Consider the following 22,938-nt stretch of genomic DNA (forward strand, 5'->3'; position numbering starts at 1 on the left):
AGACAAACAGCCGCACCCACAATCACACCTAGGGGCAATTTAGAGTGTCCAATTGATGTTGCATGTTTTTGGGAGCGCCACCGTGCCACCCAATGCAAGACCAACCAGATATATAAATTTTCACCAGGTTGAACACGCCGGCAAATTTTTGTGTATGGCAAAAAAGCGCCCCACGTGGCATTTTACGCGTCTCGAGATAGAGGAACGTTGCCCCCGCTTACTGGGGTCTTAAATAATGCACATAAAAGCTTGTAAAATGGTGTTTTAAAGCACTGCTGATGTGGTTGGATGTGTTCACAGATTACAAGCTGCGGGGGGTGGAAATCTTCCACACTTGTCCTTGAAAACCCCCCAAAAAAGACCAGTTCCCTACCCCCACCCCTTTCCTCCTGCTTAGCTGCAATGCACACAAAAGAAAAGGATTACATTAGGGAAATTAAGAGAGTGGGAAAATACGGGTGGGGATATTGACCAAATTCAGTTACATGAGATTAGATACTGTTACATCCATCTTTGAGTTTATCCTCACGATGGTCGCGGGGAGTTCCGGAGCCTATCCCTGCTGTCGACGGGCAGGAGGCGCGGTACACCCTGAACTGGTCGCCAGCCAATCGCAGGGCACATGGAGACAAGCAGCCGCACTCACGATCACACCTAGGGACAATTTTAGAGTGTCCAATTAATGTTGCATGATTTTGGGATGTGGGAGGAAACCGGAGTGCCTGGAGGAAACCAACACAGCCACGGGGAGAACATGCAAACTCCACACCGACGAGACCGGGATTCGGCAGATCTGCTTACCAGTCGCACCCCGTGCTGCCACAAACTTAACTCGAGATCTATGACATCGTTGACATCAATCTATACAATTGTGTGTCCCGCAGAGAGAGTCCAGAAAGGAGGAGGCGGGAAAAGGAAGCAGAGTGCAGGAAAGGAGAGCAAGAGAAAGGAGAGATGGAAGTCAGACAGTGCCCCTCTGCTTAAACAGCTAGGTACACTCTACGTCCGCACTCTACGTTGATGAATTATTGTAATATATATTGTTGCTTTTGCCATAGTCAGAGCGGGCCTGAATACTTTACTCCGAAGCGCTCGTAGACAAAAAAAAATCTAGAAGAAAACCAGACTTTATCTGGTTACGTATCAGTGTCCCAGGTGAGCAACCCTCTCGGGCAGGCAAATAATCCGAGCAGGCCCATCGCCGTGGAGATAGATCTCTCTCAAAATGGTTTTTATTAATAACCCTAATACTAATTAATTAATAATAACCCCTAACCCTAATAGCTAGACTTTGAGGGGTCTTGGATAACATAAGTATCCCGGTCGAGCCTGGGCACTTTGCCACGAAGCTTATTCAAAAAATTGGGGGGGGGGGTTTGTGTGAGCAAGCAGAAATGGGCCGCTCTGGAGTTTACACAAGAACCAGACTTTTGGGGATTATGAGTGAGGATTGGGGGGGGCAATCTGAGCTGGCCTAGACCTGTCACACTGGAGCTCTTTAAAAAAATGTCTTTTAATTAAAGAGTCATACTTTGGAGGTATCTGGCTGAGCACGAGTGTCACCCCTCCCCAAAGTGTCCTCTTGGGCGGGTACCAATCCAAATAGGTGGGGGCCTAAGCACTTTACTCTGGAGCCCGCATTTGAACCAGACTTTTCGAGGGTCTCGGTGAACAAGAGTGTTCCCACCTGAGGGCCTCTCTTGGGCAGGCAACTATCTGAGTAGGGATGGGGACTTTATAAAGAATGAGACTTTGAAGAACCAGAATTTCATTTTATTTAATTTTTTTCGGGGGGAGGGGGGGGGGTGTTAAGTTTGGCAGTTGACGCCCCTTGTGGTCAGGCACCACTTCCAGCAAGCGTAGACGTACAGCTCTGCAGTTCATGCAAAAAAATACAAAATAATCGTGTAACACCCTGTCAATTTTCATCCATGACTTATTTGTAGCTATGTAACATGGTATGGAAACATGCGTCACATGATTACCGAGGTGGCGCATTTCCCTTCCTCCTCGCTTTTTTTTTTGTTTTGTTTTTTTCTTCGCCTCCCTCACCTCCTGCAGCGGCATGCTGCGTCATGGAAACAAATGTGTGTGTTTATCTGTTTGCGCGGTGGCCCGTCAAAGCCACACAAACAGCACCTCCTGCTGTCCTACTTGGCACACATCATTCCTGAAGATTTACACAGCAAAAGCAGTTCTTATTATGAATATTGAAGATTCTTTTTGCATCTGTAGGTCTGTCCAAGTCCTTCCCGTTGGATAACTCGTTGTTCGACAGCTGGCTGGCTGAGTCTGTGCAGATCACGGCCGATGACGTGCTGGGCAAGTGGGCTCTGGGTTCGCAGCACCGGGACAAGACCGGCAGCCTGCTCTCCGACCAGGTAACGACTCAGCAACATCCTAAACGGACGAAAAATGCTCCACGGATTTTGGTCGATATGTATGGGTCGGCTGGTAAAGCGTTGGCTTCACGGTTCTGAGTTCCGTGGTTCGATCCCGACCCTGCCTGTGTAAAGTTTGCATGTTCTCCCTGTGCCACCGTGGGTTTGCTGTTGTCTGTCTCTGTGTGCCCTGCGCTTGGCTGGCGACCAGTTCAGGGTGTACCCCGCCTCCTGCCCGTTGACAGCTCGGATAGGCTCCGACACTCCCCGTGACCCTCGTGAGGATAAGCGACTAAGAAATTGGATGGTTACAATTTGAGAATTTGTAAAAAAAAAAAAAAAAAAGTACTGTATTTTCCACACTATAAGGCGCACCTAAAAGCCTTGAATTTTCTCAAAAGCCGACGGTGCGCCTTATAATCAGGTGGGCCTTATATATGGGTCAATTTTGAGCCTTTAGTGCCGCTCCATCTAATGGATGGATAACGTAACCCCAGCCTTTACTGTAGCGTCTATTCTATGCGCCTTATAATGCAGTGCGCCTTATATGTGGGAAAAAAAATAAATGATCCTCTAATTGAAAGTGCACCTTATAAGGCGGTGCGCCTTATAGTGCGGAAAATACTGTACTATTTTTCCCAGTTCAGGGTGTACCCCGCCTCCTGCCCGTTGACAGCTGGGATAGGCTCCAGCACTCCCAGCAACCCTTGTGAGGATAAACAGTGAAGAAAATGGATGGATAGATGTCTATCATGAATAGTCATGAAAAACAATCTCGAGGGAATGCCTGAAAAGCGTCAACTTTCCGGACTTTCCCGATTGTTCCGCAGCTTCTGCAGGGCGAGGAGAGCCTGCTCAATCTGATGATGGAAAACTCCATGGAGTCCACGTGGAAGACACCCCAGCTGGGCCGCAAATCCCGGGGCAGCTGCAAGCCCCGCGCCCGCGGACACCCGCACGCACCGTGCACCGTGCCTCCGCCGGAGACCCTTCGGTCTACCGGCTCGGGGTCCGGCGCCTCTGCCGTCAAGAGCCCGTGGATTGGTGGCGGGGAAGAGGAAAAGCACGCTGCCCGGAACCGGGCAAAAGGTCCCGCCAGGATCCTCCACCACCACCACCTCCACCGTCATCACACCAGGAGTTCAGACCTGCAGCCGCCCATTTCCAAAATGGATTCCTGCCACATCTCTGAGGACGGCGAGCCGTGGGGCGCCAACGGCGTCACGTCAGGGCGGACGTCCGCCGCTCCGTCCCCGCGTCTACGCGTGTCCCGCCAAGTAAAATCCCGAGGGCGAGGCGGCAGCGGGATGGCATCCGAGGTAAAGGAACAGCGTTTGCTCCACGCCGACGGCTACTTTTCGGACGGCGAGCAAAGCGACTCGGACAGGCGCCCCGGCGGAGCGCGCAAACTCCGCCTGGCGCAGTTGCATCCCGGGAATGAGGACCTGCTGAGGCAGAGCGTCATGGCGTCTTAAGGACCCCGAACGCCCTGCCGACACGCGAGCGCTCTCGTTAGCCCGCTCGCTCTACCTGTGCCCTGAGCATTCTTTGAATGTAGCTACTCGCCTCCTTGCGTCTCACCGTTCGGTTCCGCGCAGAAATAGGAAACAGGCGTCCGTTTTTTTTTTTTAATTTTTTTTTTCCTATCCAATTTCTGTGCGTTAAAAGACTTGGTCATCGTAGTCTTTGGGGCATTCTTCTAAATATCTTTACCGAGGTTGGTTTCAGGGTCTTCTTTGAACAGCAGGTGGCGTCTGAAAGCACAACTAGCGAGCAATGAGCGTGATTAGTACTGGCTGGTTTACAAAAAAAATAAAATAAAATAAAGATACTTTGTCGTTTCCGAGTAGGACAGCAGTTGGAATTCAAAACAAAGAACGAACGAAAACATTCTTCCTCATTCGAAACTCCATTTGTTTGCCTGGAATAAACTCTGTGCCTTCTGTCGCACCCCCAACAAGCCAAACAATCACCGACCAATTAGCCGTCGCCCAATCTGATTTATAACAATCAATGCGAATGTCACCTTAATCATTTTTAGAGTGCCTGAATGAAGGATGTACGGACAAAGTTTTGTGTTCTTTCGCGTCTACCGTCAAAGAGGCGTTTTCAACATCAAGCAGTGCCAGTCAACAGCCTTTAGAGGGCAGCATTTAGCATATCCGATTTCCCGGTCCATGACGTTAGCTAGCGGACGACGTGGCTAGGCTAATGCGGCTAAACTCGCACGTACCATCGAAGAAGTTTGTCCAACAATTGTGCAAATGTGCGTTTAAAAAAAAAAAAATGCTGTTTTTGGACCGAAGGCCGTCTGTAATAATCTCAGGGTTTTTAAAAGAAAAAAATTATGAAAAAAAAAAAAGTCTCGATAAATCGACATACGTTTATTATTTTTTAGGTTCAGCTAGCAAACGCTATATAAATAGTTGAATAAATCAATAAATATACATACAAATATATATGAAACAACGTGTGAATGTCAAGAAACTTCCACGTTTGGATGACTACTGAGCACTCGGTGTGGTCAGGTGACCATCATGCTGGGACCAATCAGCTGCGCGGGCCCACTTTTCACTTTTTTTTTTGTTTTGTTTGTTTTTGTCACTCCACTAATCCGACGCGACGTTATCGTCACGTTGCTGCTGAACTGATCACACATTCACTTAAAGCAGGTTTGGTGTAACAGGGTTCGAATGTGCGACCAGGTGTCGGCCGCAGCGCGTATACACTCGAGACACTTCCGGATGCATTCCCGGTGTTCCCAAAGGCGTTCTCGACGCTCCCGAATTCGTCCCTGGCGCTCTCGTATGTGCTCGCAGCACTCCCGGATGTGCCCCCTCCTGCGTACGCTCCTGCGCGCGTTGCTGAAGCTCGCGTACGCGGTCCCGACGCTTCCGAATGCGATCCTGAAGATCCGGTGTGTGTTCCCGACGCTCCTGTCGCGGGGCACCCGACACTCCGGTATGCGCTCCTTTCCAAGAGGAGGCTATTGTTATGAATATTACTGCTGGCAACAATAACGACAACCTCAGACGTTTGCGGTGTTCCTTCCAAGTAGACGGCAAAGCTCATAGCACGTAGTAGCGATGTGGCGCGGTGGCGTAGGCAGTCAGTCGAGTTGAATCGAATCTACCCACCGCGCTGTCTTCATAGTGTACACAAACCGCTATCATATAATATTTACAGTGTGGCGACCACGCCCTCTTCTTTCTAGCTTCCTAGCATAACGTAGACGGGGGGGTTTGCCCCCCCCCCCCCTGTGTGAAGTAGACGCTGAGCTGTTTGTCGTGAGCTACTTTGGACTCGCTGTTGGCTTTGGTGTTCGGATCATATTCCGACCTTTTTTCAGTTCACTTTCAATTTTTGCTTATTTTTCCACACGGGACTCTGGTCGGGTGACGCGGAAATCTCAGTCCACATGCATCCTACAGGTTGTGCTGTAGAACCCAATCAGAAACCGAAAGAAAGTCATTTGGGGAATTGACACGACAATAGAGAACGGAGAGGAGAAAAAAAAAAGGGGGGTTTCATACATGTGGACTGATAAATTGATTTGATGGCACTTCTGAATATACAATTACAATTTCACCATGTCGTAGGTAGGGGGCAGCATTTTGCCAGAAAGCACCACTTCATACTGTTGATGCCACAGATAACATTGGTAGCTACATGGCCATTTTTTAGCTGCATGCTGACATCCACGCTAAGCTAAGGAGGTTGAAGTCGACAGCGCATTTCATGCGAAATTTTAAAAATGTCCTGGTACATTTAGTTGCACACAGGTGCATAAAACACCATACAGTAACGACAAGGGCAAGTGAGAACCTGGAAAAAAAAGCATGTGAAATCGTTCACGTGCTTTTTTTCTTTTTCATATATTGTGTACTAATATCATATCCCTTGGCATTGACAAAATACACCCCTGCGAAAATTAGCTGAGAATTGAGCAACCTTCAGTTTCATTGGCATTGCCTTCTGTCGGTACGTCGACCTCCCTAAAATGGCTGCGATCTAGGCACGTTTGTTAACTGGCCAGCTACGCGGCGAGGGCGCATTTACTGTTCATGTCTATGGTTGAAACGCTAATGTCATTATTTTAAGCTTTTTTTTGTTTTTGTTTTTACATCAACTGGTCCAAGTTGGTGACTCAACCGCATCCCCGCGGGGCACAAAGTGGTATTATAAGTTCATTTGCCTTTCACCTAAGCATAATTTTACCTTTAATCCATAAAACTTTTTCAGGTTTTAAAATAAAGGATTCCGCGCTGTAAAGGGGCTTTTTACATTAACATCCTTTAGTTTGCTTTAATCTAGTTGGCTTCTCCCCCCCCCCCCCCGGGCCCGGTTCAGCGGGACCAAATCAGCCAGTTCGGCCCAATTACAGACAACATTAGCAATAGCATCAGCGGCTAGCGAGATGATGGACTAGATGTTATTGATAAGGTCCGACCAACGAGCTAAAATTGGAACGAAAACCAAGATTAGACCATAGACTTAAGAGTGCATCTTTAGCGTATTAGCAGTTAGCATGTCATCACGCATGCTTATTACGCATTGTTTTGCTAGCGAATGAGGCTAATGCAAACAAGGCTTTTTATTTATTGGTGTCGTGTGGCCTCGTATAGCTTGTCCACACAGTTATTAAACTTATCGACAAATGCCACTCCATTGTTCCAGTTTTATTTTGCTTATTAATAAGAACCCCGCAAATTTCTTGCGACCAATAAGAAAAGAGAGCTGTAAAAGGATGTGTTTTAGCACTTTTATGAACCGAACCCTGGGGAGGCAGGCAAGTTTACAAACTCACTGACTGATCCTAACAAGAAAAAGCCAACTAAAGTAAAATGTTGAACTAACATTTAACCCTCCTGTTACGTTTGTTTCTCAGGAACAGTGACGACGTTCCTGGGTCATTTTGACCTAGGGCATGTTTCATCATCCAAAAGTGTTCTGAATGAATAAACCTCCCAACAAAATAATAATTAAAATTACAATTTTTAGCAATATTTGTCAGATTTTTAAATGGGTTATTTTGAGCCGAGCCATCATAAATTATCCAAAGGTGTCAGAAACTCAATAAACTAACGTTCAACTTTTAAACTTGGAGTTCTTCGACTTTAAAAAGGGGTCAATTGCTCTTTTCATGATGCCAAAGTGCCCAATAAAATAAGAACCCTCCTCCCCCCAAAAAACTTTGTATTTTAAAAAAAAATTCATTTTATTTGTTTGTTTTTTTAAATGGGTCATTTTGACCTGTTGTACTTTAGATTTTTCCAAAGGGTCCGAAGCATAACACTGTTGTCGAAACAATTTTAACTTTTGTTGTTTTATTTGTTGCATTTTGACCCGGACAACTCCAAAAGTATCAGAAACCTAATACATTTGAATTAATATTTTTTTTTTCAAATAATGTCCTTTTGGATGGATTATTTTGACCCAGGATAGGATAAATGATCCAAAATTGCCCCAAACCAAAATAAGGTCATACTAGACAGTGTTTAAAAACTACTTTTTTATGTTTTGTTTCATTTTGCGTGTTAAGTTACAGTAATTTTAAGCCATGCAGGTGTTTCAAAATGAAAAATTACTTCAAAGTTTTAAAACGGTCAATGTGACCCAAAACATAACAGGAGGGGTTTTAATGTTTTCTCAGCATTTATTGATTTAAAACAAGCAGATCTTATCTTTGTGTTATCTGAAAGTGTCATATTCACCAGCACCAGAATCCAGATTGTGTTTAGACTGGGTATGAATCCAGATCAGCATCTGAATCTTCTTTTTAAAAAAAAAAAAAAATCAATCCTCTGCTGCATCAAAAGCTTTTTTTCTTCAACACGTGAATATGAATGTCGCAGGGGTTTGAGCCTTCTGTCTTGTTTTTGTTTCAAAAAAAATTGTTGTGCCATTTGTGAATAGCAAAGAGAATTATTGAAAGTATATGAAAAGAAGAAAAAGAGCTATTTTAAATTATTTTTCATTTTTTTGTCTGACGTTTGTTTTGGGTTGTTTCGTGTTGTTTGTTTTTTTCCTCTATTTATTTTCTTGTATTAGAGTCTTCTTTGTAGGAGGGAGGGACAACTTTAAAAACAAACAAACGTGTATTTTTCATTAGTGCGAGAAGCCTATTTTCTTCCTTTTTGTACAATTTGGATGTTTGGAGCGAGACTTTGACAAGCAATATGATGATGTCCTTTCTCTGTGACTGTATATCTGCATGCTCTTTGTGTGTTGCCTTAACCATGGCTGCCAATCTCCCCCCCCCCAGTCCCCATTTTGCCTGGTGGCGTCCCACCCGGTCTGGTCCAGTGCAGTCCAATAAAAGCAGTGCTTTCTGTGTACTCCCACCCAGCCTCCTTTCACGTTCTATCCATGTGCAGTGAAGAAAATAAGTATTTGAACACCCTGCTATATTGCAAGTTCTCCCACTTAGAAATCATGACCTCAATCTTCGTCTCAAAAGAAAAATGCAGAAATCACAATGTATGATTTTTTTAACGATTTATTTGCGTGATATAGCTGCAAATAAATATTTGAACACCTGAGAAAACCAATGTTAATATTTGGTACAGTAGCCTTTGTCTGCAATTACAGAACTCAAACGTTTCCTGTCGTTGTTCACCAGGTTTGCACACACTTCAGGAGGGATTCTGGCCCACTCCTCCACACAGACAGGTTTCTGGGCTGTCGCTGAGAAACACGGAGTTTCAGCTCCCTCCAAAGATGTTCTATTGGGTTTAGGTCTGGAGACTGGCTAGGCCACGCCAGAACCTTGACGTGCTTCTTACGGAGCCACTCCTTGGTTTTCCTGGCTGTGTGTTTCGGGTCATTGTAATGTTGAAAGACTCAGCCACGACCCATCTTCAATGCTCTGAGGGAAAGAGGTTGTTCCCCAAAATCTCACAATACACGGCATTGGTCATCCTCTCCTTAATACAGTGCAGTCGTCCTGTCCCATGTGCAGAAAAACACCCCCAAAAGCATGATGCTACCACCCCCATGCTTCACAGTAGGGATGGTGTTCATCATTTGTTTTCCTCCAAACACGGTTAGGGGAATTATGACCAAAAAGTTCCATTTCGGCCTCATCTGACCACAAAACCTTCTCCCATGACTCCTCTGTATCGTCCTAATGGTCATTGGCAAACTTAAGACAGGCCTTGACATGTCCTGGTTTAAGTAGGGGAACATTCAGTGCCATGCATGATTTCAAACCATGACGTCACCTTGGAAACGGTGGTCCCAGCTCTTTTCAGGTCATTGACCAAGTCCTGTCGCGTAGCCCTGGGCTGATTCCTCACCTTTCTAAGGATCATTGAGACCCCACGAGGTGATATCTTGCGTGGGGCTCCAGTCCGATTGAGATTGACTGTCATATTTTTTTGGGGTGGCACAGCTGTAAAGTGTCCTCCTCATAGTTCTGAGAACCAGAGTTCAAAATCCCACCTCTGCCTGTGTGGAGTTTGCATGTTTTCCCCGTGCTTGGGTGGCTTTTCTCCGGGCACTCCGGTTTCCTCCCACATCCCAAAAACAAGCAACATTAGTTGGACCCTCTAAATTGCCCCTAGGTGGGATTGTGAGTGCAATTGGTTGTTTGTCTCAACGTAACCTGCGATTGGCTGGTAACCGGATCAGGGTTCAGGTTCCCCCGCCTCCTGCCCAATGACAGCTGGGATAAGCTCCAGCATTCCCGCGATCCTTGTGAGCATAAGCGGCGAAGAAAAATGGATGGCTACTATGGCTACGTAGTTTTCTGATTTTTTTATTTCATATTTTTTAACTATCACTATAATTCTGTTTAACAATATTTAATATATTTTGTTAAATAATTACATTTTAAATCTATATCTTAATAAGCACTATTTTTAAAATTTCAATTGAATAGAATAAAATATTGAATATATTTTTAAAGATTTAGTCATTAAATTATAATTCTGTTAACCAACATTATTAGTTGTCTACAAAATGATAATTCATCACGAACAAATGCATGCCGTAAATATCACAAAGCTTTTTTTTGTTTGTTCCTGCTATGTTTAAAAGATGACATCTCCTGTCTTTTCCAGGGCTGAGTAGTTTTCCTGTATTTTACTTTGACCTTCACGTGACGTATGACAGTCGTGTTTAACTGCGTCGAAATCCCTCGCAATTACCTCAAAATGCGTAACGATGGCGACCGTTTGATCCAGGAGCAAATGGTGGCCACCATTTTGCGCTGGGAATCGTTTCCTCGAGCCAGATTGTTGAGGTGCTGCGCGCTCTTAAGAGAGGCTCACGCAAGCGAGGGAGGCAAAGTCACCTTCCATGGGTGGCACACACGCCTGCTGACTTAACACGCGCTGCTTTGTGCGTCTACACACAATCATTGCTTATTATCTCGTCATCGTCACGGAATTTGGGGGTTTTTGCAGCAATTCGTGTTAGCTGTGGTAAGCACAGTATTCTCACACAGATCCTTTTTTTTTTAAATCAATGAACTGACCAAATATTTTTCATACTTCATGATATTATTCCAGCGACCTGTTGTTATGTCCCTTGACAAGGAAAAGACCAAAGTCACAACCCTTCCATAGAGAGATATTTTTCAACATTTTGCATTCTTCCCATTATATTTTGCAATGTTCTCGTTCCGGTGGTTATCCTTTTATTCTTTTAATCTAAATTTTAGATTAAAAATAAAATACCGCACTCTGTAATATTTAAAATGTATGACTTAAAACTATAAACAGTTAAGCCAATTTTTAAAAAGTTCAATTTTAATAACGTCTCCAATTATGTACATAGATACAGTAAATAGGCTCCAGCACTCCTTGCGACCCTCGTGAGGATAAGCGGCAAAGAAAATGGATGAATACAGTATTTATCATATTTTAAAATCTTTTTCTTTTGGCTTTAGGGGTCCATTAGGGGTTGCCGCAGCGTGTCATCTTTTTCCATCTAATATATCATATTTTAAAATATTAAATAAAAAAACAATACATTACAAAACTGGAAAATGAATTAAAACCAAATTAAAAAATCTAAAACTATATTGAAGAATAAATTAAAACAAATAACTAAGGCAAAACTCCAAATTTCATGTAGAATAATTCACTACTCAATCTAAAAACATTCATGCAATATATTTCAAAACAATTTAAAAAAAAATAACATTTATTGAAAAACTTATCCGTCCATTCTCCGTGCCGCTTTTTCCTCACCCAGGTCGCAAAGTGGTTCCGATCCGACGCAGGGGTACAACCTCAACTGGTTGCCGACCAATCGTACTGCACATGGAAAGTGTGTGTGTGTGTGTGTGTGTGTGTGTGTGTGTGTGTGTGTGTGTGTGTGTGCTACTTAGCAGAAAAAAGGTTAAAAGTATTTTAAATAAATCTGATAAAAATGACAGACTTCAAAGAAAAAACAATTTAGATAAACATCCAAATCTTAACAAAAAGTAAGAGGTATTAATGTGTGCGATCTATTTGTCCATTTTCTTTTAGCCCTTCTTGACCTCATGACGGTTGCAAGTGAGATTCTGGAGCCCATTCCCAGCTGACTTTAGGCAAGAAGCCGTGTACACACTGGACTGCGTAATCGCCATTCAATATCAGAAAACCAAATATATACTTTTGTTATGTTTTTTAAAGGTAAAAATTTAATTATTATTGCATTATCAGACCTTGGTAATAGAAATGATGATCTTGGTGGTCCATTTCGAAGGAACGACACATCCATGTAAAGCCAATTAAGTTCTTGTACGTGTAGTGTGGGGGTGGAAGGGTGTGTGCTTGGGTTACTGTAAATGCTCAATGCTAAAAGCACTGATCTTAAAAAAAAAAAAAAACACTGGATGGCTTGTTGGCCACCAAAACGGAAGTCGCCATCCGCCATCTTGATACTCCCAAAACAAGCATGCCGGCCTGTGCAGCGACAGCGATTTCCTGCGTTAGTTGCCACTATCGTGGGTGTGAGAAAACATTCCACAGGTAAGTTAGAAAGATTTACTTTGACACTGTTAAAGTTTGTAAAAAATGTTTTTTTTCTGATGAGCTTAATTCACTTGTACAAAGTTTTGTTGACGGTTGTTGTTGTTCACTGTTCACTCTCTGCTTCACCTTTATAGGCCGACGTTTTTTTTGCGAAAAAGCGATGTCAATATTTTCCCAAACTTCATCAGTGGATAAGCAAGAAAACACATTTTCTGTTAAACTTTTGATGAATTTCATAATACAGAACTCTACAAATTGAATTTATCAAATGCGAGGAAACAAGTTTAAATTTTGTCTGACATAGGACGTCGCAGAGACAACAAATGAACAATGCGTTTAGCATGTATTTGCCCATTGCGAGTCCTTATTTCCAAAAATATATCTAACTGATTGACTTAAACTTTCACGTCTTTATGACAAAATAATGCTGAGTTTTTTGCTATGTTATGATGATAGTGCTTCACATCGTATTTTGGGGAAAGTTAACGTCACGGCAATTGGGCCCTCGGTAATCTGCAAGGTACTCAGGGTGTTCTACCTATATGTCTTTCCTTTGCACTTTGCCTTTTTTGGCTTACCAAGTCGAATTAAAAAGCCTTCATGTTACCAGAACTGAAAAAAAAATGTCAATCTCACACGACCAGTTTTAATTCTACATGCCAAATTTAGAGAACAACCCCGCCATAATCCAACCTGTAAACCATGTCCTCCGCACTTTTCGGGAGTACCAAGATGCCGACCAACTGGCTTCAACCAATTGACATATGTATATGCGCTATCCAGTCTTTTGTCTTTTTTAAGATCAGTGCCTAAAAGCCTGAAATTGTATGTCATTCAAATCATTGTGTTTACTGCTCTGCTTGTCTCTGCGAAAAGTACACATTTGATGTCTCGGCCGCCCTCTAGTGGGGACTCGAGGACACGCTCGTGGAAAACTGACTATGGTTTAAATGGAAAGCAGCGCCCCCTGGTGGATGCATGTTCAGCTAACTACACAAATATCTTCCTATGGAGCTAACTACTTCCACTTCTGTTTACTTACAGTACCTACCAAACCAACAAACTTTACTTGGGTCATTATCCATCTGCAATGTAAATTCAATGAGTTCTGGAGACTCTTCTTCTTCTTTTCCTTTCGGCTTGTCCCATTATGGGTCGGACCCACAGCGTGTCATCTTTTGCCATCTTAGCCTATCTCCTGCATCTTCCTCTCTAACCCCAACTGCCCTCATGTCTTCCCTCAGCACATCCATAAACCTTCTCTTTGGTCTTCCTCTCGCTCTTTTCCCCGGGAGCTCCCCCTCCACCTTTCTCATTCACGCACATATATTCTGTTTTGCTTCGGCAAATCTTCATTCCTCTCCTTTCCGATGCGTGTCTCCATCTTTCTAATTGTTCCTCCGCGTGCTCCCTGCTTTCACAATATCATCTGCGAACATCATGGTCCAAGGGGATTCCAGTCTAACCTCATCTGTCAGCCTATCCATTACCACTGCAAACAGGAAGGGGCTCAGAGCTGATCCCTGATGCAGTCCCACCTCCACCATAAATTCCTCTGTCACACCTCACCATTGTTCTGCTGCCATCATACATGTCCTGTACTATTTTAACATACTTCTCTGCCACACCAGACTTACGCATGCAATGCCACAGTTCCTCTCTTGGTACTCTGTCATGGGCTTTCTCGAGATCCACAAAGACACAATGTAGCTCCTTCCGACCTTCTCTGTACTTTTCCACTAGCATCCTCAAGGCAAATAATGCATCTTCAATGAGTTCTGAAGACATTTGGCTGAATATGAGCAGATAATTTTGCCAGAAACACTTCAGAATCCATCCTGTTTCTTTTGTTGTACATTTGAAGTTTAACATTACTTTATTATTGCAGTACAGCAACAGGAGTTGCTAGTAACTGGTTGGAAATCAGTGCTGAGGGTAGATTTCTAGCTCAAGATTACATGGTAGCTGTGTTAGCTGCTCTGCTAATTGATCAAGGGAAGGCTTAGCTCATTAAAAGAAAAATGTCATTATGGCTTTTTCTGGTAATACTGTATGTGTTAATATGGTGAAGGTTGGCGTGGCAGACAACATGAAGACTAAAAAAAACTAGAAGCAAGAAAGTTTGACCTATTCCTTCGTTTTTCCTCTAAAATAGCTAAAAAGGTTTTCAGGACATGGTTGCGTATCTGTCATGAGACAAAGATTTCGAGTGTAATTACTACCATATAAAACCTACTGCATATGCGTCGAATCCATTTTGTCTTGAGACAACTATAAACCATTCAAGAAGTAGAGAACGTTTCTGTAATTTTGTGCATGGACTGTTTCAACTGCCATGGTGGGACAGTTGTCTTCCAGTTTTGGAATAACCCGTATGGCGACCTTATGACTGCCAAATATAAAGTTTACCCTCAGTTGTTCTGGATGACTGTTTGTTCGTGAGATCCTTTGTAGTCACGGTACTTTAGTTTTTTGATTTCAGTACGACCTAAGTGGACTCCGTCGCGTCACCATGAGTCACCGGCAGCTCACTCTGAACAACACGGACCAGGAAAGTTGAGTTTGTGTGGCCTGGTTCCAATTAACCTCCCTCGGGGCCTCTTCCAAGCCTCCTCAAACCATCCTGTAAACACGTTGCTGGGTTTCGCCGCCAACATTTCTTCTCGTTATCATGGTAACTATCATTATTGGAGTTATTGTTTATTGTTCTGTTGCTAATACACGCAGGTGTGTGTTTATTCTACAGATTAAATATAAAGATCAAGACCGCTTGTGAGCGCGACATAAACAAAACAAAAAGTCTAGACGTTTGATTGGGTTCATTATGGCTAAAAATAGACTAGATTCCATCTCTGCTTCCCTTATAATGAAGCAGCTCCGAAACGAGCCTTTTTTGACGTTGGCGTAGCGCGTAGTATCACTTCTGTTTACGCAACAATTACTCAGTTAGCAACCACGACAGCGTCCACAAAACAAAGAGCACGGCTGTGTGCAAAATGATAAACATTCAAAAAATTTCGAAGCAACCGCAGACGCAACAGCTAACTAAATTAGCACCAAGCGTTGTCCGGGCTAGCTTGTCTCAGTAGCTGAATACAAAAAGATAAAGTGTGCGCGTTTATGTTTAATCACATATTGTTAGTGTATACATGAATATCTTGTATTTTACATCATCACAATCTTAGGTACAAAAGTGTTTCATCGGGATAAAAACAGTGTCACAGGTTTTAGGCTATTGCAAGTGCTCAGTCCAGTGGTAGTATATTAAAATCTCCATTTATAAAAATAAATTATACAAGTTTAAAAAAAAAAAATGTCACTAGAGTTCACAGATACAAAATAACAAAAGGAAGCATAAAGTGCAATACTACTTAATGGCTTGCCGGAGTCTGATTATGACGTCATACTTCGGGCACAATTTTTTTTGTCTGACATTTTGGAGTGTTGTTAGCTTGTTTGCGAGTTAGCGTCAGACTAGCTAGATCAAAAGGTCCACTCAGGAGTTCCTTTTGTCCAACTGTTCAATTTGAAAAATCTTTTTCATTTGTTTTGAACAAAGCCATTCCATTCTTTACGCGAAGATAACGCAATAAGAAGGCGAACATTCCCCAGTCACCATTAAAATGAAAACCATAAAACTGATTTCCCATTTGGTTTCGATATAGATGAAAAACCTTCAAATAGCCGCTACATGTTGGCAGCGTGTATGGACACCGTTTTGGTCAAACTTTGAAAACGAATGCTGAATAAATTATCCTTCATGCTTGAAATTGCGTGGCACACTTCTCTTCCTTATCAGTCCTTCAATTCCAGTCTTCGTGCTGTGTTAAGCTAGTAAGAAAAATCATACAGTCAAATGACCCAGAGATGCAACAATTTGCCTGACTGACTGAAAGTATTCTGGACCTTTAAAAGTACATACCATCTAAATTATTTTTTGCCATCGTTAAAGTGGGGCACACACAATTTAAAAATGTTTCATCAATTTTCTGATCGATGTAAGCTAAATTCAAATGATTGGGTGTCTCGAAAAAATGATCTCGACACGATCGTAAATGTATGAAAATATTTACAACCACATGTCCTTATTTGTGTGGTAAACATCATCTCTTGCATTTTAAGATGCGTTTAAGAGCTTAAGAATCCATTTGTATGTGTACACCCCTTCAGTTAAAGTCATGCACTAAATCTTCGGATGCGCTTCCGCTTCCTTGACTTGCAATATTTCATCAGCAGTCCCAAGGCGATAACTGCCAAGAACACCATCACGACAATGACGATGATGTGATGGGCTTTCTTTCGCCCTCGGCACATTTCCCGAGTCACCTTCTCGATGTTGACTGGTTCCAAGTCCTCACGGAGAATGCATGTCGCGGCCTCAATGTCGGGCACCACCACGGCTGAGTGCTGCAGCAGCCGGACTAAGTCTAGGTTTCCGCAGCAGCTGAGAGGATTGTCGCCCACATAGAGAGTTTTAAGCGAACGTTCTAGCGCTGCCATGGTTGTGCGGTCCAGCGTGACCAGGCTGTTGTTGTGCAAGTTGAGCGTCTCGATGGATGACTCTCGGTTCCACGCAGGAAGCCTGGTCAGGTGGTTTGTGGACAGGTCGACCAGTTTCAGGCTCCTCAGCGATGACATGTCTGTGTTAAGGATGGAGATGTTATTCTCCCTCAGGAAGAGCTGGACCAGGGAGTGCTCGAGACCGGCCAGGGAGTCTCGGTGTATCTCCAAGCCAGGGTTGAGGGACAGGTCCAGCAGGTTGAGAGGGGTGTTGGCGAATGCCCTGTAAGGCAAACTCTTCAAATTGTTCTGAGAAAGGTAAAGAAACCTCAGTTTTGGAACAGAAGAGAACGAGACACAACCTGAAGGATTTTGATCTGCTTTTGTCTCCGAGGGGCACACTCGTAAATTGTTCACCTGGAGCTGCAAGAGGTTCAGACTAGGAAGTCTCTGGAAGGTTCGATGTGCCAGAGTGCTGAGGTCATTCCCTTGCAGGAAGAGCTCCTCCAACGCCTGCAGAGTACCTTCCCCGAGGAAAAGTATCTGTAGGGAGTTATAGCTAAAGTTGACAATCTTGGCTGTGGGAAGGAGGTCTTTGTCAGTGACAGAAAATGAGATGATACAGTTGTTGCTCACGTTCAGGACCTCCAGTGACATCATGGTGTTAAAGAAGGATTGCGGCAAGCCTGTGAGCCGGTTGTAACTTAAGTCTAAGTGTTTCAGGTGAGTCAAAACTGTCTCAGGCATCTTTGTGTCGGCCATGTCCATCACTTCGACACTCTGCAGGCGGTTGCGCGACAAGTCCAGATGTTGGATAGTGTTGTTTGTGGGCAGCAGCGGGAAGTAAGGCAATTTGTTTTCACTGAGATCAAGAAAGGCGAGGTGGTACGGCTCAGCCGATCTGGTACTCTGGAAGAGCTCCAGGCTGTTCCTGCTGAGGTTCAGTGCTCTCAGGCGGCTGAGATTGAAGTCCGTGATGCAAGTGATGGAGTTCTTGGATAGGTCCAGTTCACTCAAGCCATCAAGAGAGTCAAAGGCGCCGTCTTCGATCTCCAAAATTACGTTGTTGTGCAGGCTGATCTTCCTCAGGGACAACGCACCGCTGAAAGTGTTTTGCGCAATCTTGGTGATGCTGTTGCTGTTCAGTGAGAGCTCCACAAGTGAAGGAGAATCATTGAGAAAGAAATCTGACATCGCTGTGTATAAGCCATTACTGGAGAGATCCAGAGACTTCACAGCTGAAAGGGGTCCGATGTGAATTTTAGCCTGAGCAAACACATTGAGACGATTCCCGGACAGATCCAGGACCTTAAGGTCCCTCATTTCTTCAAAAAGTCCGGGCTGAATGAAGTGAATCTTGTTGCCGTGCAAGTCCAGGTGACGGAGGCCCATGTGGTCAGCGAGACTGTCGCGACTGAGATTCTGCAGCTGGTTGTGTGAGAGGTCCAGCACTTGGACACCTGACGGGAGGTTGGCGGGGGCACTGGTGAGGCTCAAATCACTGCAGGCCACACTCGTCCCCACCTGCCGACACAGACAAACACACACAGCGTGTTGGTGAGATCATGGCGAGAAAATAGCAAAACATGTTCAAAGTCTACTTTTGATTTACGAGGGTTTGTGGTATGTGAGGAGGTTAATCGGTCCAAAGAAAACTCTGTAAATCTTTTATTTTGCTGTTTGGAGACACAACACCATATGAGTGCTTCTCATCTCCTTCAGCCAAGATCTCTCAGATGAATCCAGAGGGAAATTCCAGTAAGAACTAGCGACAAAAGAAAGTACCTGTATCACTACAAAGTAACTCTTTGTTGATAAGTCTCTATCCCCCGGGACAAACTATTATACCTATTGAGTTTATAATTAGAAACACATGGCCCCCGCTCCATCCACCATTCACCACCACCACCCAGCCGTCGCCCCCCTTCAGTCCAAAAACAGCCCATAAAACTGCCTCCATCTCCGATTTCTCACTAAGGCCTTTCGGATTCTCGGCATACTTGCGGTTTAGATGAAAAGCTGCTCGTTGCTTACAGGCCGATGTAAATAAATAAAGACTACCTATCTTGTGAAACGTCCTCCCTGCGTAAAAGGTCAACGCTCCTTATGTGGATTACGTTCGCATGTTCAATGATTAGTTGTTCCTTCCACAGGTCCACTCATTTTCTGTTCTGCATTTTCATCACAGGGCATTGATTGGTTGTTTTGACTTTATTTTGAACCAAAGGTGATGAGTGGTTGGGTTCTTTAGCATCCCAAAATAACAAGCAAGTGAATTTCCGCGTCCCCGCAGGAGTTTCAAACACGTGCCCCACAGTGGAGGTGAGGGGCTAAAGGGACCATATCATCCAAAGACGTCAAATATCATCCATCCATCCATTATCTACTGCTATTCCGTGTCGGGTCGTGGGGGAAGTAGCTTCAGCAGGGACACCCAGACTTCCCTTTTCCCCATTCTCTTCTACTTCTTCTTCTTCTTCCCGAGGCATTCCCAAGCCACCCGAGTGACATCGTCTCTCCGGCGTGTCCTGGGTCGTCCTCGGGGTCTCTTGCCCGGAACACCTCACCAGGGAGGCATCCGGGAGGCATCCGGATCAGATGCCCCAGCCACCTCATCTGGCTCCTCTCAATGCGGACACTGAGCCCCCCCCCACCCCGGAAGTACCGAGGAGCTTCTCACCCTATCTCTAAGGGAGAGCCCGGACACCCCTGTGGAGGAAACTCATTTCGGCCGCTTGTAAAATAATAATAATAAACGTAAAATATCAGTAAACGTGAAATATGAATTAAAATTGTCTGAGCTCTAGCCGTTTTTCTGCCGAAAAGCCTCAAATCAGGTCATTCAAATTTCTCAACCTTATCTATGTCACTAGCGAAAGATCTCGCATAACTTGTCACTCGCGAGCTTGCGCTGTTAAAGGGGTTATTATCAGGGGGGTTTAGGGTTTAGTTTGGGGTAAAAAAAAAAAAATTGTTTTTGTAGTACTTTTCATGGCCCTTACTCATGTCGAAGTCACTCACCATTAACTTTCGTTTCATTTATGACCCATTCGGTGTGATTCAATTTCTCGGCACTTATCAGACTCGTGATTACTTCCTGAGAACTTGAATCCAACTGGAGGAGGGCTGACTTACGTTCCCATTTGTCACCCAATTACACCACCACTCGACTAGTGCCAGTAATTTAAGGGGGGTGGAGTATATGTACTGGAGAACCTGGGCCAAGACGCCAAATGTGGTCTTATCCACCAGGACTATCTCCAGCGTGCAGTCAATAAATGAAACAACTCAAGAAGATGAGGAATTTCGTCCTCGTTGCCATGCGCAACCTGTCCAAATAAACCTGCCCCTCACTATGTATTTATATTAAAACGTGAGGAATGTGCTTCCAGTAAACACACGCCAGAAAGGGAGTAACTTTTACTTACGATGCGGCACGAAGGACGATGGCGGGAAGGGTGGACCGCCGCCGCCACGCAGCCGGCCAGAAGCGGAAACAGCAGCGGGAAGGCGGCCATGTTGCTATGGGACAAGGACATCATCAGTGGACGCATGCACAGACGCAGGATGCGTACTGGAAGCGAGTTGGCCTTCACAAAGGAAGCCGAGAGGAAGTAAACCTGCGCTGACCTATGACTGAGCTATTTATGCAACGACTGGGGCTTTTTTGGGGGGGTTTTCTCAATAAAAACTGGTTCCACAGAAAGCCAATGACTTTGCAACTAAAATCAAAGAGCATTGTGTTGTCATCTGGTCGAAACAAATTACGTCTTCTTTTGCTAAAATATACTTTACATGACTCAGCTAAAAACACAGAACAAAATATTTTATGTTTGGCTATGTGGAAGTGTTTTTTCCACAGTCGCATCTCATGCTGAGATGCACGTGTACACAAAATGGAAAATTTGGCTAAAAACTAAAGTTCAAGTTGAACATTGTTCAAAGTTTGAAGAGTCAATTCTGTTTCTTTGCGTACCACCGGAGTAGCCCGCAGACCATACTTTGAGAATCACTGGACTATTGGGAAATAAAATAAGCAGTGAGGCACAGTAAAACAAGTTAAGAGTATCAGAGTAACAGAGTATTATAAGCTTAAATATCGACTTTGACTTCAAGTCCGATACGTCTCTGAAGAGTCTAAATAGAGTCCCGAAACTTTCAACAAAGTCCTTGAATTGGAGTCATTGGCGAGTGTCAGGTCTCCAAGCTTGAGTATCTGTCAGGTTTCAAGTCTTGTCCAAGTGAAGAACTGTGTTTGAGTTTCGAGTGAATGTCAAGTCTCTGCAGAGGAGTCAAAATAAAGTTTCAAAATATTCAAGTCGTGTCAAATTCAAGTTGCAATTCTCCGAGATGGAGTGAAGACAAATCTTTACATAGACGTCATAAGTCAAGTTCAAAGTCTTTACGCTCGAGTCCATGTCAGGTCTCAAATCCCAAACTCGCTTCCAAATCTAGTCATGAGACTGAACACATCAATCCAAAGTTCCACATCTTGTGCTTCAGGACTTTTAACTGCAGTCTCAGGTTTTTAAAACTGCTGAAAGCATCCCTCTAGTGGTCTTTGAGTTGGTTGCTAAGTCATGTCTCAGGTCTTTGGGAGCTTGAATCTCAATCAAGTCCAAGACCTGGCCACAAACTGTCTAAATCAAGTTTCTCGGCTGGAGTCCCAGTAAAGTCAAGTAGCCATCAACTTGTTCGGCCCCTTTGATTCCTTACTGAGAACTAATTTTAGATATTGTAAACTATCGAGCTGTATTTATGACGCGGAAAAGAAGACGAAGATCTATACTTTCCCTTCTACATTCTTATGCCACACATTTCCGAATGAACGTGTACCTGACTCCCGGCAGAAGACCAGTCTTTGGTGCGCGTCCTGACCGCATCGAGTTCACATTCGATGCACAGCCCCTCTCGCGACACCTCAAAACTGGATCGGCAGCGACGGCGGGACCACCGGAATCCCCGATGCTCCTCTCAGCTGATTATTTTCGCTTGTTCCTCTCCTCGCGCCGCTCAGCTTGGACTGTTCGTTCCAGCATCCTGTGAGAACATCCTGCAGGGCCAACCCCCCTAGCCCTTCCTTTCCCTTTGCAGACCCCCTCCCTCCTTCCCCTCTTCTCAGGGAAATGCCTTAAAAGGGGGGTTGGCAGTCCATTTGGATTCCTCATTGCAAGGAGACACATGTTTTGCGTCTTCCGCAAATAACCCCGATTCATCAAAACCCGAGGCACCCAGTGTCTCTCCGTTATCATCATGAGGAATTTGGGGCATTTCGGCCAAAGAGTTGAAAGATTACATCTGCTTTTGCTTTGTAAGAAAAACATGCTCTTCATATTACAGTTTTATGACATTTGAAACAAGCATTTAGGGATGGGAAGCATTTGTGTTTCCCACATCCTTATGACTGATGATGAGCCTGATTGTCTCATGACTCTTTGATGTTTGGCACCACAGATTACACAGTAATAGTGTAATAAAAAACACGGAACATGAGGACAACAGGTTTTTTGGAGGGGGGGAGGTGTACACTGATGTTTGCTTCTAGTCAAAAGGGATACTGGGGCTTTTCCAGGCAGTCGCTTCTTTTGAAAATGTGTCACAAGGTGAATATTTAATTGATTTTTTGGGGGGAAAACCATTTTAACCACTTCGATTCGTATAATTTCACTTTCACTTTATTTAATACATTCTAATCTTAACATCTTTGAAGTTATTTCATTATGACACGCCAACCTTTCACATTTTAATCAACGGAAAACGTAATGCATTCAAAAATGTTATGTAGACAAGACATATTTTAATTCTCTTCACTGTTGTAATGCAATCTTTATTTGGTTTGTATCAGTTGAATTTTGGGACAGTTTTTCCTCACATTTTGTCAGATTAAAGGGCCACTGTCATGAAATGCATGAGTTTTAGTATGTTATTAATGGAAAAAAAAGGCAGCCGGAATGGACCCATCCGTTTTTTTCACCACAAAAGATGATTTTGATGTATATGGCTTTTTGTCACTCACGCCATGAAAATCCTGTCAAGGGATTTGTTTTCAAGAAGAAGCAGGAAGTGAGGTTATTAGCAGACGCCCACTC

The 22,938-nt window shown here is 43.9% G+C and overlaps 2 protein-coding genes across 6 annotated transcripts in view; one reads left to right on the top strand and one right to left on the bottom strand.

The window, feature by feature from the left end:
• jade2 (jade family PHD finger 2) overlaps positions 1–4,204 on the top strand; it is a 63,512-nt gene extending 59,308 nt beyond the window's left edge. For 3 of the 4 annotated variants that reach the window (XM_061804048.1, XM_061804050.1, XM_061804049.1), the window contains 3 exons: positions 885–992; positions 2,236–2,381; positions 3,212–4,204. In XM_061804048.1, coding sequence (XP_061660032.1) covers positions 885–992; positions 2,236–2,381; positions 3,212–3,856 — 899 coding nt within the window. In that variant the 3' untranslated portion in view covers positions 3,857–4,204. The remainder of the gene's footprint in view (positions 1–884; positions 993–2,235; positions 2,382–3,211) is intronic. The other variant, XM_061804051.1, reaches the window with a different exon arrangement.
• Positions 4,205–15,424: 11,220 nt separating this feature from the next.
• On the bottom strand, positions 15,425–21,880 carry lrrc32 (leucine rich repeat containing 32). Of its 2 annotated transcripts, XM_061803400.1 has the most exons (4): positions 21,686–21,880; positions 20,278–20,371; positions 17,267–18,373; positions 15,425–17,158 (listed from the first exon to the last, which is right to left on the bottom strand). In XM_061803400.1, exons 1-4 carry the CDS (start codon positions 21,730–21,732, stop codon positions 16,526–16,528), a joined length of 1,881 nt encoding a protein of 626 aa, XP_061659384.1. In that variant the 5' UTR covers positions 21,733–21,880; the 3' UTR covers positions 15,425–16,525. The 2 variants fall into 2 exon arrangements, with proteins under 2 accessions (XP_061659384.1, XP_061659383.1); XM_061803399.1 differs by having other exon boundaries at positions 15,425–18,373.
• Positions 21,881–22,938: the final 1,058 nt, after the last annotated feature.

Source organism: Syngnathoides biaculeatus, chromosome 18 (genome assembly GCF_019802595.1).
Source record: "Syngnathoides biaculeatus isolate LvHL_M chromosome 18, ASM1980259v1, whole genome shotgun sequence".
Lineage (NCBI taxonomy): Eukaryota > Metazoa > Chordata > Actinopteri > Syngnathiformes > Syngnathidae > Syngnathoides > Syngnathoides biaculeatus.